General features: G+C 40.9%; 1 protein-coding gene across 1 annotated transcript in view; it reads right to left on the minus strand.

The window, feature by feature from the left end:
* Positions 1-17,059, minus strand: part of FAM172A (family with sequence similarity 172 member A) — a 257,761-nt gene that overhangs the window by 73,718 nt on the left and 166,984 nt on the right. The window contains exons 8-9 of the mRNA XM_009288276.1: positions 3,638-3,754; positions 182-266 (exon numbers count right to left, since the gene is read on the minus strand). Of these exons, the coding sequence (XP_009286551.1) occupies positions 182-266; positions 3,638-3,754 (202 nt within the window). The remainder of the gene's footprint in view (positions 1-181; positions 267-3,637; positions 3,755-17,059) is intronic.

Genomic DNA, 17,059 nt, shown 5'->3' on the forward strand with positions numbered 1-17,059 from the left:
CAAAAAAAAAAAAAAAAAAAATTAACAGTGGGCTGCATAAAATAGCAGCAGCCATATGCTTTCAACCGCATCTTGCCGCAGAAGGGTTAAAATGCATTCAGAACCAAATGCATTTTTAAATAACCAAGCTGCTCCTGGGCACAAACACATAAACCGGCTTGCTGCAAACAAACCGACGTACCTGCAGAGACGCGGGGGCAGTCCGGCAGCATGGACTCCACCGAAGTGTCCAGGGGCTCGGAGCTGGACACCCAGTTGCAGCAGTTCTGTAAGAGCAGGCAGGTAATTTTCGGGTAAGCCAAAAACTCAGAGCAAAAATAAATACAGACTTTGTAAGCAAGGACAACGATCACACCAAAATAGTCAAACTAATTTACACAGCAGTCCCAACAGAGACTGGAAGGTAAACTACACTAGCTTATTCACACTAACTGGTGATGAAATACTGTAGTTTCATTCTAAATAAGCAAAAAGAGTAAGACCATAATTCAGGAGATTTGTAATGTGCTTAAATAGCACAAAGTGCTACTTTGAGTGCCAGCGGACTAAAGTAGGTGCTTGGACCAACCGGTGCCTGAGTTACCCACTGCACATTTCAAGCTTTTCCCTTCTGTAGTTGTTAAACAGGCGTTGATATAAATACTGAGGCTGCCCGCTTGCCAACATTAAGAAATCAGAATTTTTCAGGGTGTTTTGATGGAGTACGCTGTGGAAAGGATGGTTGTCAAATCACAAAACAACAGATTATAACTGACTGAAAGCCATCAAGATAGCAGATTAATATTCAAATAATTGGAAATATAGCTGAGATGAATTGGGCATGAACATTTAAAAATGCAAATACTTGCCTTTGGGGAATTATGTTCAGGAAGCATTTACATTTACCTTTCATTCCTGAACCTCTGAGTAGGATGAATTCACCATGAATTTTTTAAGTGTTTTGCTCCAAATGCTATCTATTCAGAGAAGTCTATGAATTAAACAATAATTATTACTTTTAAATTAATAATTATTATTTTAAATAAATTAATCAAACAATTATTATCAGTATTAAATAATATGCTCTTAATAAAATATGCTGAAACTACACCAAATCTACTGTCTTGAAGATCTAATTATAAAGAAAGTACATTTTTAATAGGCTTGTCAGCTGAACTACGAGATCTACATGGCTTCCCTTACTACAAATCTTGAGTTTTCCCTTTCTGAAAACCTGATTAACTTCATTAAGGGGGAAAGAAAAAAAACCTGGCACAACTTTTTGGAAAGACCCAATGAATTTTCAGACAGATTTCTAAAAAATCATCCCATCAATCATGATTGTAAAAATGGACGATTGCTATTCTGGTAAACAAGCATGTATTGTGTATTTGTAGATGCTTGCTGCCCTAGTTGTGCACCATGGAGTCCGTCCTCACTGTGGAAAGATCCTTGACTGGTAGATCAAGTGTCTTATTGTATTTCCTTAATTCATTCTGTCTGGAAGAAGATGTCAGCTGTGTTGCAGTGAGGAGAGAATTTCAAAGGCTTCAGTCCCCACCAATAAAGGGCGAGGAATGGCTTTTGAATAGATTTGTCAAGGCAACCCTACTGTTCTGGGACCAGGGAGAGCAGGAGCAACATAAAGGAAGGGTTGCTGTATGAGATTAGAAAGTGAAGTTCACAAAGCATGGCAGATTTTTGTAAGAAACAGTAGATCAATGAAACTATTGAACTTGATGGAAAAAAAAAAAAAGAAAACAAACACACTACCCAGTAATGTAACTTTTTTAGTAAAAAATGGTTAAAATGGAAGTATTTCACAAAGGCTTTAAGGTTTAAAGTAGTAAAGCATTATACATTTTACAATTTGCATGTATAATTTTAATTAACAGCTGAATGTGAAATTGCAAATGTAAGATGGTAGAAATTATAAAGAAGTAGAATTTTTATGAAGTATTACATTCATTTGAAATAAGTAAAATTAATATTAACTACTGATAGAACACTACATCAGAGAGCTGGAGATAATACAGAAGATTAGCACACAATTAACCAGCTTTTATATACAATGTGACACTTGCCTGTATGAAATAAGTATTCTCGAAAGCAGTGTCAAGATATGTAAATGGATGATTTGTTTTATCATTCATGACAGCTCCTAATAAATTCAAAAATCATGACTTCTATAGGTACTAAAAATAGGCCACCAATGATACAGGAGAGTTAGCTCCAATGAAGAATTACTTTTTTAACAATTCATTCTTTCAATGACAGCAATTAGCCCTACAGACAGGCAGCGATTAGGTGTATATTTTAATTATTATTCATTTTACCAGTAGCCTTAAACCTGATTAAAGTAAGAGATATCCAGGTGATATGCTAGTCTTAATACCACTCAGCCACACTTCACATATGTAAAATTCTTCTTTCTTATAGGAGATTTTCAATGCTAATGTAAGTTATGACACTCCATCCACTTTTTAGGCCATTAATCATTTAACTTATTCTTTAAGATCTACTTTCTGCAAATGAAATTAAAGGTAATGCACTTGTCTTATTCAGACTAAATGCTTAAAGAAAAATGGAGTTGTCAGATTCAAATTACAGGATTTAAAATTTCAGTTTTACTACATAACATATATTTTAAGGTTTTGATTTCCCATAAAGAAAATGGGGATTTTTCTGACAGAGCCTGTAGGGGTTACCATTCTTTATATTTTTAACATTTAAGTCAGAGCTGTCAGACTGCATCCCAGGTGATTCTCTATTCCCATCAGTCACGGCTTATAAAACTGTAAGGTTAAGTTGGGAATAGGCAGTCTATACACAAAGTTTCACTAAATCCAGAGGAAAAAGTCAAGTCTAACAAAAAGTTCAGGACGCAACTAGCTTGAAGTTGCCACATGCACCTATTGTTTCAGCGTTCTGCAACAGGAACGCAGCAAACATGGACATGAGCCTGATCTGGCGAAGAAGACACTCATAAACGGAAGTTTTGTTGGTCTTACTTTAAAAACCATGATTTTTAAAATCTCAGCAACCCCATACTTAAGTATTAATTGAATAACGAATGCATGGGATCATCCTTCACCCAAGGGTGGAACTTGGTGCTTGCTGGCCATGAACCAACACCAGATCATCTTCGACCAACTAGCTGTTGGTAGGTTGTACAGTAGCAAATACCCCGACTTTTCATCAGAAAACCTCAGAGCACTTCAGAAGTAATTACATCTCATAAAACTGCTGAGAGAAACGATTTTTTTGCCAGTTGTGCAAATCATCAAACTGAGTCATGAAGAGCTTAAAGGGGCTTTTCCACCACTGCCAGATCAAGCCAGGAACGCTGGGTGCACCCAGGACTTTGCTCCAGATATCAGGCAGAGTGTGGGCTGACTTGGTCTACCTGTCCATGTTGCTGAGCAGCAGGAAGAAACACTGAACTTGATTCTTATTATTTTGACTGCTATCTTTGAAGTTCAGAAATGGCTTTAATCTGGGTTATTTTAGGGGCTGGTATGGGCACACAATTTCCACGGTCCTGTAATGTGCTGGCTTTCATACCCTAAAGAAATGGAAGAGGTCAGCAGACAAAGGCATGTTTATAGAGCCATATACAGACATATATACTGCAACTCTTTAAAAAAGCCGGCCTCACCTCTCGCATCCACTCTCGAATAGTTTTCCCAACTTCTTGATGCCACACATTGTGAACAGAGTCTGTCAACGCCACAGCAGTTACCTTATTCTTTACTTCTGCCTCTCGTTGAATCATCTGTTAAAAAATATTGGCTTTAAGTTCTTTCTTTCTGTTGAATAGAGTCTGCTTAGTCACAGATAATGATCTTAAATTAAAAAAGAAAGAGCAATACAAGTTCAATACTTCACTTCACTTGTTTTAAAGTTTATACAAATCCTAACAGCTCCAGAAACACAGAAAGACCTAATATTTTTGATAAAAGAAATAATACTAACTTTTAACTGACTGAACTATTCAGTCCTATTATTTTCCATGTGGCTTTAAAATTCTAGGATTAAAGGTATCATAGTGAAAAAATGGAAGATTCCCTGAGGACACCTTTTACAAGCTTCTCCAAGTTCCTATTTCTGTGCTTCAGGGAAGCTGGTACCCGTGGTTCACTGTAAGCTACTCATGACTATCATCTACTAATTTTCAGTAGATTGCTGTAGTTTTTCTGATGTACAATCTTACTTTGACTTGTATGGGTTTTTTTCTTTTCTATCCAATTTAGCTACCTTGCACTCCCACCATGGTCCCAAAATTCTTTGTGGTCTCTCTTATCATATGCTCACCCAGCTAACGCTGGAGCCTCTCAACATTTTTAGGATATTAAAGAGCCTCTGTTGTTGCAGATGACAGTATGACTAAATAATATTAGTTCTAAATCCAATTAAATGATTGCTGCAAATAACACGAGCGAATTGACAAAGGTGCTGTGGAATTCAGCACTGCTCTGCAAGATAAAAGGGACTGGGAAAGAATAGTTTGATATCAAAGAGAGACAAAAAGGTTTTAATCTCCTGACACGAGTGACCCTAATTTGTAACACTGGATCAAAGAAAGTATAATGAATTATACTTATAAAACCAGCATTTCGCAACTAGTGTCTTTATCACCCTGTACGCCGCACTAAAGTTAATGTTTTTTTTTCAGCTTCCTTTTGTATAAATGGCAACGTATACAACATTTCCAAAACCAGGCATTCTTTGTCCATGCTCTGGTAACTGCGTATCAGCATACAGGCTGCACCTCCGAAAACTCTGCTCTGAAAGGGACTTTTACAATGGGGATGTGAATTATATTTTGCGTCAGAAACTTCAAAATAAACACCTCGATCCAGATTTTTGATACAAAAGTAGCATTTAGCCATACCTTATGCAAACTACCTCCTAGTTTCTTCAAAATATTACACGTGTAAACCCTTTTGACCAAACACTCTTACTTCCAATTCTCCATAACTGCAGTATGATATTCTTGCCCTTTTTTTTGTTTACAATGTGTATACTTTAAAATCAGTGTAATTGAAGTAATATTCTAAAGGAAAAATATTCACCACTGTTGGCCAGGTAATGCCAACACAGAGCTCCCCGTTCCAGGTAAAATCAGGTGCCCACCTTCCCCAGTACTCTGTCTTTGGTAATGTCAGTATTACATGACTCAGGAATTCAGCTGAGCTTAGAACATCTTGGGCAAGTGCGTACGAAGAAACTCTTAAGAGTAATCTTTCTTCATGTGAAACCTTTCCATACATACCATTTTTTTCATCGTTTACCCTCCTGTGGGGCACATTTAATATCTAGAATTTTTAGAGGATGCAACATAACAGGTACGTGCGTGGGGGACACGTAATCACACGTTTAGGACAAAATAGCATTTATTGTAAGAGGGTGAGCTTCTTTCGGCTGTAACACGATACTGACATTTTCAGCCAAACACCTGATACTGAGCACTAAATTTCACTGTAAATATAAAGATGGCAAAACTCCCTCCGTTATGAAACTGTATGTGAGAACAGTGAATCTCTCAGGACGATCTTCAGGCCACTGCAGGAACCACCAGTGATTCTGCTAAACTGGGGATGAAACACCTGAGCTCCAGAGGAAGGTGGAGCATCAAAACAAAGGTTTTTATTGACGTTATAATCCCCCTCCCCAAACCTGTATGGACATCTCAAGCACCGACAAGTGCTTTGTCTCTCAAAGGGCTGAGTCACTCAGACCTTCGACCAGCTTGGTTCAGCAGAACTTGGGCTCATTATGAGTATCTCATCTGCAATATTCTATTCTTCCCTCTCCTCTCCAAGTTCTTTACAATTACACAGGCCCCAAATGTGGTTCACATCTGCCAAACAACTGAAAATATTGGTTTTTAGACTACAGCTTTACCGTCCCCTTTATGTGCATGAGATGAGCACCAAAGAGATGACCCTTTGATCGCAGGGGAAAGCCAGGGTGCTTTTGGGAAGGCCTTGGCTAGTCCTTTCTCTTACCAGCCATGACAATGACCCAACTGCTTTACCTTTACATAACAGGTAAGGTATGTTCCTGTTACATAGGAACATCACCCTCCTTCTCTAAACAGGACAGCATCTGCAGAAAGACCTTCTGCTGAAGGTACTGCTAGGCTGTCAGGAGCTTGTGTTCCCAGGCTTCTCCTAAACCCAGCACCACATGCAGTGTGGTTAGGGGACTGGACCCTCCGTTCCACATAAGAGCCGTAAGAGTGGCTCAGAAATCCTACCAGAAAAAAAGTTCTCTGAAAGAGACGGTATCTAAAAACAAGACCTGTAAGCCACACACCCCCAACTCGCACTAAATCTGCTGTATATTGGATAAGTTTTAGAAACGTCATACGTACTAATACTCCTGTACTAGTGCTATGCATTCCAGCACGCATTTGGCAGCACCGTCTTGCACAAAATGCTGTCATTTAAACGGGCAAAGGAGCAAAAATATCATTGTCCTTGAAGCGCACGTACCTAGCAATTACTTGGAGTTATTACATGCTGGGGGAAGCTTAAAATCGTCACCAGCTCATTGTGTTCCAGCATGACTTCCTCCATGAAGGGCTGGTCTTCAGAAGCACTGCTAATGACCAGCAAGGGGAAAAAAATACGCTCTGCTTTGGAAAAGCAGTCTTTTCTCAAGCTATTGTGTCCCACATTTCTGTTTCGAAAACTAGCCACCCAGTTCATCTAGGAACATCACCTTTTTCTTCAAATCACAAGGAAATACAGATGCGCAGTTCCCTTCTCCCTTTCTAGACCCGGGTCAGGTTTGCTATTCTCAATTTCCCTACGCACATGGAAGAACCGGCAGCCATCGATCACCATCTCTTCCTACTCTTTCTCCACATGGTACACACAGCCTTTGCTTTTCAGATCACATATGATATGGGGAATAATATGCAATACCCAACATGCTGCTGGTGCTTGCTGCTCAGCTTTGTGGATGCCTGCAGAATGGCATTCTCTTCACAAAGATCAGCAAAGAGACCGAGGCTGACAATGTGAGTTTTTTTGATAACTCAGCCACAGTGCTGGGGTCAGGACAAGGGCTCATGGATATAGCAGCAAAGAGGGATCAAAGGGATTAACTGAGCTTCAGTTACAGATTTCTCCACGTCCAGTCCAGAAGAAATAAGTTTTGGTAGGCACCCATGCCCTTATGAGCCAACTTGGAAAGAAAATAGACGAAAACAATACATGACGTGGAGAAAGGATCAAGGCTATAACCTTCACTTAAACAAGAAGTCTAACGTGTCCCTCTTCAAGTGACACAGAAATGTCACAACAGAGCACGTCAAAGCCAGGACACAGCTTCTACTGCAACAGCTCAAGTTCTCTGCTACAACAGGACATTAACTGATAATAATAACCAAGGAGAAGAGACCCAGGTGATGCTCAAGCAGCGGACTCTCTTATCAGGGATGATAATTTATCCTGTAAGAAGCCTACGTGCTTTTGGCCACAGAACCTTCAATACTCAGTAAATGCTTCAGATTCAATGGATTGATAGCTCACAGTTAAAACATATTTATCTTTTCTAAAAATAGTTTTGAATTCACACAAATTTTAAAAATTAAGTGAGCAGAATAAAATTGTTAGAGTAAAATATATATATATTTATATGTATATGAATATCTAAATATATATAGATATAGTCAACACAAATGTAGCACCCAGCTGCCATTCAAATTTGATACAACTACAGAGTTGTACCAAATTTCAAGGGAAGGATGCTATGGGATGCATGATTTACACTTCCCAGGACTAGTTTTATTCCATGCAGCCAGTACAGTCTTTTAAAGGGGACATGCTAAAAACGGAAGATATTTAATAGACCACAGACTATTTACAATACTACAAATTACATTTTTTCTTTCAGGATAATGGTGTTTTTACTGAAGCAACAACTGCAAACAAAGACCTAAGGATTTCATCTAAAGTTCATTTTATGCCTTATGCTCTTTGTACATCAGTAAATTCCATAGACAGGAAGTTTTCACAGCCTAGGAATTACTTAATTTCCTGCTGAATGCTCATTTTAAAATCTTAAATTATTCTTAGATGAATGCACCCCTTCATTGGATGGCTTACAGCTCCGCTCACTCTGTCCTTACATTCCTTCTTCTTCTGATAATTCATTTGTAGTCAGAAGTAGGTAAACCGTCTCTTCTTTGGTAGGTAAACCAGTTCTCATTTATTACTGCATCACTCAGTACACCACTCTGGGTCCTCTAGACTTTCCCAACTATCTATCTTTGCTATTCAGGCATTTCCATTTTACCTTTGTCTTTGTGTTCCTTCTTTGTAGTCACAGTAAAGTTTGGGTTTGTAGTTTATTAACCATACCTCGTCACTACTTTGTATTTGATTCCCTTAGAATGGCAAGTGGTGGACCAGTGTTCACCGCAACAAGCTAGAAAGCATTCGGGCATCTTTTTCGAAGTTCTCTCTATCCCAGTGGTTGAAAATTTGTTCCTTCACTTTGCAAGGGAGAACGTCAATTATCTATTTGCACAAGTATTCAACTCTATCACTTACGTAAGCCAGAACTTGAAATCCCCTAAAAATTGATTCCTTAAATTCATATATATTAGATACCCATTTATTGATCAACTGAATAAGTGTTCTACTGCTAAACTATCTGTAAGGTCAGATGGCAATTCTCTGTAGGTTTATATTACACAATTATCATAACTTTATAATGACAAAAGGTTGATACCTTTATTATCTGTAGTGTATGCATATAAAACATAGCCTCTTATACATATATTACATATGCAATACATTTAGTGTGTATATATATATTTAGAATAGATGATAAAATGCATCTTTGGTATATATTTTATAGCATAGCACTCTTGTCAAGTGAAAGCATCAGCATGCTAAGAGGTGACTCAAAGGTCTGATCCTGCAAACACGAAAATCCACTAATACCCCAGTTAGACTTTAGGTAAATGGCCTGCGGGAGTAACTCTTTGCAGCATTGATTCCATACTCTTTATACCTATTCCAACAAATTTAAAACAGCTAAAAATCCAAAATTCTGAGAAAGGTAAAAGGAAGTTAAAACATGCCTCTTTTATTTTTATGGGCTCAGACAATCAAATCAAGCTCCATCACTTCGAATTTGGGGGATACTTACTCCTCTGAGTTGCTTGTAATTAGGTATGAGGAAAAATAGATTGGAAAAAAAAAAATGCCCCCAAATTTTACTTTCTCTTGAACTTTTGAAAAAACCTTTCATCTACTTGCCCTGTCTTCTATTACAATCTCAGTTGTGGCATGGTGTTTACATGGGATGCCCTGGGCTTGAATGGGCACGTCTACAATAAGCATTTGGCTTGGAGCAATATAATTTTGACTTATAATATAAGTCCTCCATTGTCTCCAGTTGCCTCGTACTGGTTTGAGTCTCTAAGAGGTTTTGGGGTGTGCAAACTGAATTCCTTTCAGAGGAAACTGAACTGGAAGCCCCTGTCCAAATGTCCTCAGTGACTTCCCGAAATGAAACAAATTTGCAGTAGAAATTCTGGTAGATCAAAACGGGATCAGCTGGACTCTGAAATATTTGTAAAAGCAGTGGTAGATGGGAAGAGAGAAGAAATCATGTGCCAGGAATGGTGTGCAAGAGGGCAATTTGTATTTAACACTTTTGGAAGGATGTGCAGATTCTTTCTTAGTAACTTCATGTGCTCTCCTTGGAGCTTGGTACATGTCCACGGTCATTCAAGATCCCCTTCAACTCCCCTTTCACTCGATCTCATACAAACCAAGCAGCTGGTCTATCTGAGCGCTAGCACTTGAGCTAATGCCTTTTCTCAGTTGAGAAAGACTCCTTTTCACCATGAAGCATATAATTCTGTTTCTTTGTAGTGGGAGTTTGTCAATCTGGGATTCCCAAGACCTTTCACCGCTTCCTGGATAGAATTCCTGAATTTCTGAAATACTCTCAGTTTTTAGCACATCTTAAAATGGAATTAGATCCTCAAGTCTTCATAAAATAGTATTCGTTAGGGATTAGAATTACAGAGCAACTGCACTTGAACAGCACATAGCAAAAATAATAAATAATCCAAAGTTAAACTAGTTCTTATTTTCAATTAGCAACAAGAATAATTTTCCCTAAAGTGAATTCACAGGCATGTGATAAAATCCCTGCTTGCAGTAGACAAAGCATCTGATACACACTAGTTTTTAAACAGCAAAAGAAAATGTCTGCAGAGATACAATCATAGAATGACCATAGCCAAGTACTTTCTGATATTTTGTTCAAAGATCTATTGGATGTTACATCTACAATGGTGATAGCTTTCTACAGCAATAAATCACACTGCAACAGCAATAATAACGCATGAACATATTAGAACAGATTGCTTTAGAGCATCTGGAGTCTAGGACTTGTCACAATTCACACTGTAAACCAATTTCTGTTGCAGAACTTCTACTGAAAATTTCCACACATACCTTACATTGGGGCTATAAGTTCTTAAAATCAATCATGGTTAGAAAAATATTTAATTCTAAAATAACTCAAGATTAAAAAAGCGTACGGGTCATCTCCCTTATGCATAGCTCAGTAAAAAAACCAAAACTCCGTACACAAAATTCCACTGGTAATATTTTGTGAACAGTGCAAACAAAACTCATGGCTCTCTAGTATAAAAGCCTCAGGCTTCAGCTTTATTAAAACTTTAAACTTAATAACGCAGTTCTCCCGCTTCACTTGTCCCTAGTGTCTTACGACAGAGAGCTTACAGAAGAAAAGCCTTCGAGGACCTGTAATAACGTGGAGAATGCCAAGTTCCCAAACACAGGTTGTGCTAATAGGTGCAACAGGACCACGGGTAGGGATGCTGGCTCACCTCGCTTACAAACCTCCCAGCAATTTGTCTAGTACGAACGAAGCCTAACAGTTCAATAGAAAGCCCATCACATAACATAAACTTGGTGTGGTACCGCGTGGGCAAAAATCTTTGAACGGGTCCACTACATCTCACCCACAACAGCTCAAAAATGTATGTTAGACAAGAGGGCTTGGTCAAGCTCTTCCCATCAAAAGCTCAACTAAAGCGAACAAAAGCCAACCCCTCTTTTAATGTATCTCAAGATATTTCAGCAACGTAGGTTGCTGAGATATTTGCCTTTGGGCTGTTGGAGAACCGCAGTGATAGTCAGGAAAGGAGGTTTGGAGCAGCTGGCTCTAGCTGGAGTCAGCCAGTTGGTACTCCCTCCTGGCAGCAGCAGTCTGCCATCCCAAAATTGGAGATCTGAGCCAGGGAAATCTCTGTACATCTCACTGACGTGAAAATAAAGTTCTGAAGGGTCAACAACTTCCACCTATCTCAACCAGGAACTGACAGTGAAGCCTGATCAGTTTAAGCATTAACGTTCCTATGCTGCTGACTGCAGCAGGGAGATGTTGGCTTGCCTCTAATATACGAGCTCAAAAACGGTCCTGTCTTAGCAATGTGGAGCTCCACAAGGGCCACTTCATGCTGCCAGGAAGCAGCCTAAATTAGCATGTGCAGAATTTGGCACAAGTAAGGCTGAAGAGCATCTGATACTTGAGCCAGGTTGCTTAAAGGTAGCTTAGGTATGTCCACTGCGGTGCATGAGCCCCAGGAAAATCATATTTGAAAAATCCACATAGTTCGCTAAACTGTATTTCATTTTGTATTCACAGTTAATTTGGACTTCGGTAGTGGAAGATGTTGTGAGCATACGATCACGCCTAAACCTCCAGCACAGCAGAAGATCCTTTGCTGCTCTGGCTTTACCACGTGTCTGTGTCAGCAGCATCCTCTTAATAGAGATGCAGGAGGTTTTCTGGCAGGAGGCTGCATCACCTCTCCAAATGACATGAGCTCAGCCAGCAAGAGCATCCTCTGTTAGAATAGCTACACAAAACCTGCACTAGAGGTTTTGCTAACATAGTTATCTTGGCTGGGGTGACAAAGGATTTTTTTCAAGCTCTTAGCTCATGTATCTTTGCCAGTAAAACCTTATGCTGCAGGTCATAGTTTTGCTTTTTCTTGGTTTACCTGGATTTCTGAAGCACTGGATAGCTATTTGAGTGCCATGCCTAGTTTGAAATGAAATAATAAAGTAAAATAAAATAAAATAAAATAAAATAATCAACAAAGCTATTCGTTAACTGCCTTAATCAGAACCATCTAGACCCATGACTGAAAGTTCAAAGTGCTGTAGCATCAAGAAAGGTCAAGATCTATGTGGACTAGGAAGCAGGGCTGTCTCTGCTTGAAACTGGGAGTGCTCTCAGCCTCTTGCCCCGAACTTGCTAGCCTGGGCTCAGTTTTTCATGAAGAGTTTCACAGCCCTCGCCAGCTCCAAGCATGGGCAAATCACAAGCCATCATTTTGAACGTGTTTCCTTGTTTGAACGTACGTTGGGTGCCAGACTTTCAGCCTGATCTTGCAGCCATTAGGGACAGTTTAACAACATTTAAGAGCAGTAGTCGGTGCACAGTTGACCCCTAGCAGTGATGCATGGCTGACATTTTATCAGACGTGCTCCGTCGCACCCGAGCGAGGTGCCGAACACTGCCTGAGACCCATCAGTGAGCAAATAGTAAGTTTTCAAACCCTGCCAGTTTTCTTGCTATTGACGTGAGTTGTAGGAAGCTCCAGACTAGGGAGGAGCAGGGTCTCGGGGTGCAGACAGATGATTGAGTTACTGCGACTCCTCCAGTCGCCGCCTGTCAGACTCGCCGTGGTAGCTCGCAGCTTGTACGGGCTCCACTAAAGGGTGGCAGCAGATAGAAGCTGGGTTGTTGATGCTGCTACCAACCTCGGCCATCTGGTCCACCCATCTGAGGAATGCGACTGCTCCAGGGCAGAGACACTCATCTGCTCCCCAGTCAGGCACTGTTTTCAGCCCTGGGGATTCGAGCCTGGTCAACATCTCTGAGGTTGTTACTTCGGGTGATTTCAAATCAATTAGGAAGTGGGGCTGGACAGAAATAAACCCTTCTCACACCGGGAGAAAAGTTCTTCCTAAGGTACTTGCTTGAGCTGAACATCTTTTAAATTACAGCGGACCAGCTTTGCTGTATCTAAACCACCAGTATGCATATAAAATGGATCAATAAAACAAGTAATTTACTCTTAGCCTGTCTTGCTGGGCTCCTCCTTTGATTCATGTGGGGTGAAAACCTCTAAAAAGCCTTGAACCAGAATATGCAGGTTCTTGGGATTTTATTTACTCAGGTAAAGTTAAATAAAATACAGTGATCTTAAATCTTTGTGATGACAAATTAGTTGAAATAAACTGCTCTTGAAAATCAGTGTGTAACAAAACGATTAATACACAAGGCTTGAAAATGAAATGATACAAGGGGTTGGAGTTTTGTTTTGATATCTTACCATCACGAAGGTAATGGTTCATATCTAATGAAAAACGTGGCCTGAAGTAAGTTATGGAAGTAATTTTCTCATGTTTTAATAAATGTGTAAATCCAGAACTCAGTCTACAAGTGAACAATCATATTAGTGAAATGAATGTGAAACAATCAAGTAAATAACTGTTTTTATATGTTAAGTATCAAATACAACAGGGTAAAATGGCATTACTTCTTCATTGCTTCTGTCTGAATGGTACATGGAAAACTTTTATTACAGCTTTATGCAAATCTCATGCTGGTGCATTTTTCAACGGAATAGTCAGTTTCTTTATATTTCATTTTATACCTAGAGAAACAGAGAGAATTGCACTGGTTTAACATCAAGAAGGGCAAATCCTCCACAGATTTCTGGATGTTGGCTGAACAAGGACCAAGCATTTATTTAAGAAGTTGCCCCTATTTTATCGTCTGTGTACACAAACATGTCAGCCTATGTATTCGTTTTTATTAAAAGGCCAGACTTAAAAAAAAAAGAAAATGAGAAAAGCCGAGTGTTAAGCTCAGCACCTCACAGATGGACATGGAGTCTGACGCCCTTGTTATTTAAACACAGACAGCTGGATTTCCACTTCAGCCAGCGGATAAGACAACACTCACTCTTCCTGTCCTTTGAAGCCTCAACTTTGACTCTTGCAACCTCTGAGAAACTTCAGGAAGGAAAAGTCTCTCCACAGGCAAGGTCTCTGAGCAAGAGGGTATGTAAACTGAAACTTTTGGGGTCACACAAACTCATGGAGATAACTCTCTTCGCGGTTAAGGAATGGCAAATTGTGATTTATTATTGCAGGCAACCAAAAGAGAGGAGCAGCAGCTTCCCTCTTCTTTCCCCCTAAAATGCTGCTGCCGCATGCACGCTCCTTCGCCAAAAAAGTATGTGCACGTGTGGCAGGAAACCAAATTACACCAAGCAGACCACAATATGACTGACATCTTCAAAGTCTGAAAAAACAGTACAGCAGAAGGGGAAATACTGGGTAATTTTTTATCAGGGCTCTTTTTCTGACATTGGACACGCCATCAGATATCAAACAAGGTTTTCCACCCAGCTGTGAGATGGGGAAGTAGCAGCAAGGCCAAGAAGGCTCCACAGAGAAAATCTTTCATATGCAGAAGGGCTTTGTGAAGCAGCCTGAAGGATGTATAACTGATCTAATATGACAAATGATTCAGATAAAGATCTTCCAGTTCAGAGTACAGAACAGACTCTCATAAACAGTACACATTCATAATTAAATGTCTGGTCCATGCCCTGTGCCAGTAGCAGCCAGGCACAGCTGTACTGGCAAAGGAAGCCCAGACCCTCCACGCTCCGGAGACGCCGGGCAGGGACCTGCTCTCCAGCAGGTTTGGAGAGCCATGGCACTGCCACAACACACAACTGGCACCTCAGCATCCCTGGACATGGAAGCGGGGTGGGGGACCAGGATGCTGTCTCACTGCCAAGAAGTCTTCCCTTGTTCATCCTCCTGGCCTGCTCAGTGATCTTGGACCAACCTCGCCATCATCATCAGCTTGCTCACACCATTTATTGCTGTGTAATGCTACAAGGAGACCCATGTGCTCTGCATCGCCCTCAGCATGAGCCCGCTAGTCAAATACCACAAATCATCCTCGAGTACTTATGACATCAGTCAGAGAAGTGATGCCAGGTAGCGGTGAGTCAACAGAAGAATGAGGAGTGTCGTTTCTTAGTGTAATGAGTGCTGTCAGGCCTACGTGTCAGGACAACGGATGCTGCACAAAAGCACTGAAAAATCCCAGCTTCCCATGTAGGAAGGTACTCATTTATCACACGCAGTTCTTCTTTAGTGAAATAACCTAAGCTCTCATACTCACAAGCCTCGAAGAGAGACTCTGGCACGTTAAGAGCGGCGCATGTTTATTTTCATGGTTGTTAGGAAATGGAGAAATCGTCCTGAAAATTTTGGATCGGACTCCGCCTTTGATGGCTGCACCCAGGTTGACAGACCAAGATTCTCCCGTAACTGTCAGCCAAGGCACACTGGCTGGCTCCCGAAACCAGGCTACGCCAGTGGGCAGGCTGGGGTGGCATGGAGGGCACTGGGCAACCCTCCCCTCTCACTGCAGGAGAAGCCGGCCGGGCAGGGCTGCTGCGGCGAACGTCTCCGGGCCACCGGCTAGGACCTGAAGAAACAGCAGCCTCGTCCTGTGACCATGGGATCTCCGGGGAGCTCGTCAGGGTGCTGCAGGACCGTGAAGATCAGCCAGCCCTGCACTAAAGCACAAGTGACGTCTGCTAAACTTTCTGCGCTCTCCAAAGTTTCTGGTGTACTTTGAAAAAAGGCCTGCTGTGGATTTAACTACTTACCCATCTTTTTAAGCTAAGAGCTCATCATTTTTGACTTAAGAAGTCCCACTTCAAAGAAAAAAAATTCACAGATATCGTGGAAGGCAAAAGACATTATGTGAAATCTGCAAATTCTGTCCCTCATCAATAAAAACTCAAAATGTTAAAAACATGGGATAAGGTAGAAAGTCAGTCCCTCTTTCCCACAGCATTTCATGCCTGCTTTGTGTTATATATCTACCAAATGATAAGCTCCTTGAAAGAGAACCATTTTCCTTTTGTTTGGTCCTAAATACACAGTTGGAAGTGCAAGCACCTAGCACACAGAGAAGCATTCCTGTATGCTCTTTGCCTAATTTTAAAATAAGTTAAATAGAATATACATAATAGCCATTTAGTTAGATCAAAGGCAGCTGGAGCCACCCCTGGTGTTTATTTCCAAACCATTACACATCACTAGCAAGATATTCCCCACGACTCTCTGATCTCGTAAGGTTCATAAGCAACGCTAAAACCAAAAGCAACCGCGAGCTTTACTTCTGCTCCTTTTCCTCCAAAGTCCTCCTCAGTGATGAAACACACCCAGATAGGTTTTCCACGTCTTTATTTCACCACCAGCGCGACCACCACAGCTTCCCCAGGGCAAAGTGGGACCTGGGCGAGCAACCCCCCCACCACGAGGATTCCGGCTGTATCCTACCATCGGTTGAAAGTCATCACGTAACTGGACCACGACACCAAATACTGTTCACAGCTCCCATCTCTGGGAGCCTCGATACCCAGATTCATCCGCTTATAAAGACGAGACCCCGGTCACACCTCCGGTACTTGGATAGATAAGCCCACTCACCAGACACGGAAACCTGAAGGCTTCTGCACGCTTTGGGAGGGAGGTGTACCAACAGAGTGCATCAGTTTATAACATACTTTAGAAACATATAGAGTGTTAAATCACAATTCAGTCTATATGCACGCACTTATAGCCATATAAAGGTCCTTTTAAGCTGCACCAAGAAGCATCGTTATACCAGGACAGATGCCTCACTGGGAGGTTACCTCAGTTCAACTAAATTCCTTTCTAAACTAACGATTAAACTCTCAAAAACCCTGAAGTATAGACAAACCTTACTCTGCTGAACCCTTCCCGAGTCTGCCCACTCCTAAAGCACTCTGGTGCAGCCTCGGAGCAGAGGAGCTGAGCTAACCGCTGGAGCAAAACCAGCTTCCCCCGTGGAAAGGGAGCGAAGGTTCACACCAGACTTGAAAGGAAGCTTTCCTGAGCTTAACAACAGCTGTGCCGCCAATGTTTTCAGTCTAATTTCC

Source organism: Aptenodytes forsteri, unplaced genomic scaffold (assembly GCF_000699145.1).
Source record: "Aptenodytes forsteri isolate BGI_AS27 unplaced genomic scaffold, ASM69914v1 Scaffold41, whole genome shotgun sequence".
Classification (NCBI taxonomy): domain Eukaryota; kingdom Metazoa; phylum Chordata; class Aves; order Sphenisciformes; family Spheniscidae; genus Aptenodytes; species Aptenodytes forsteri.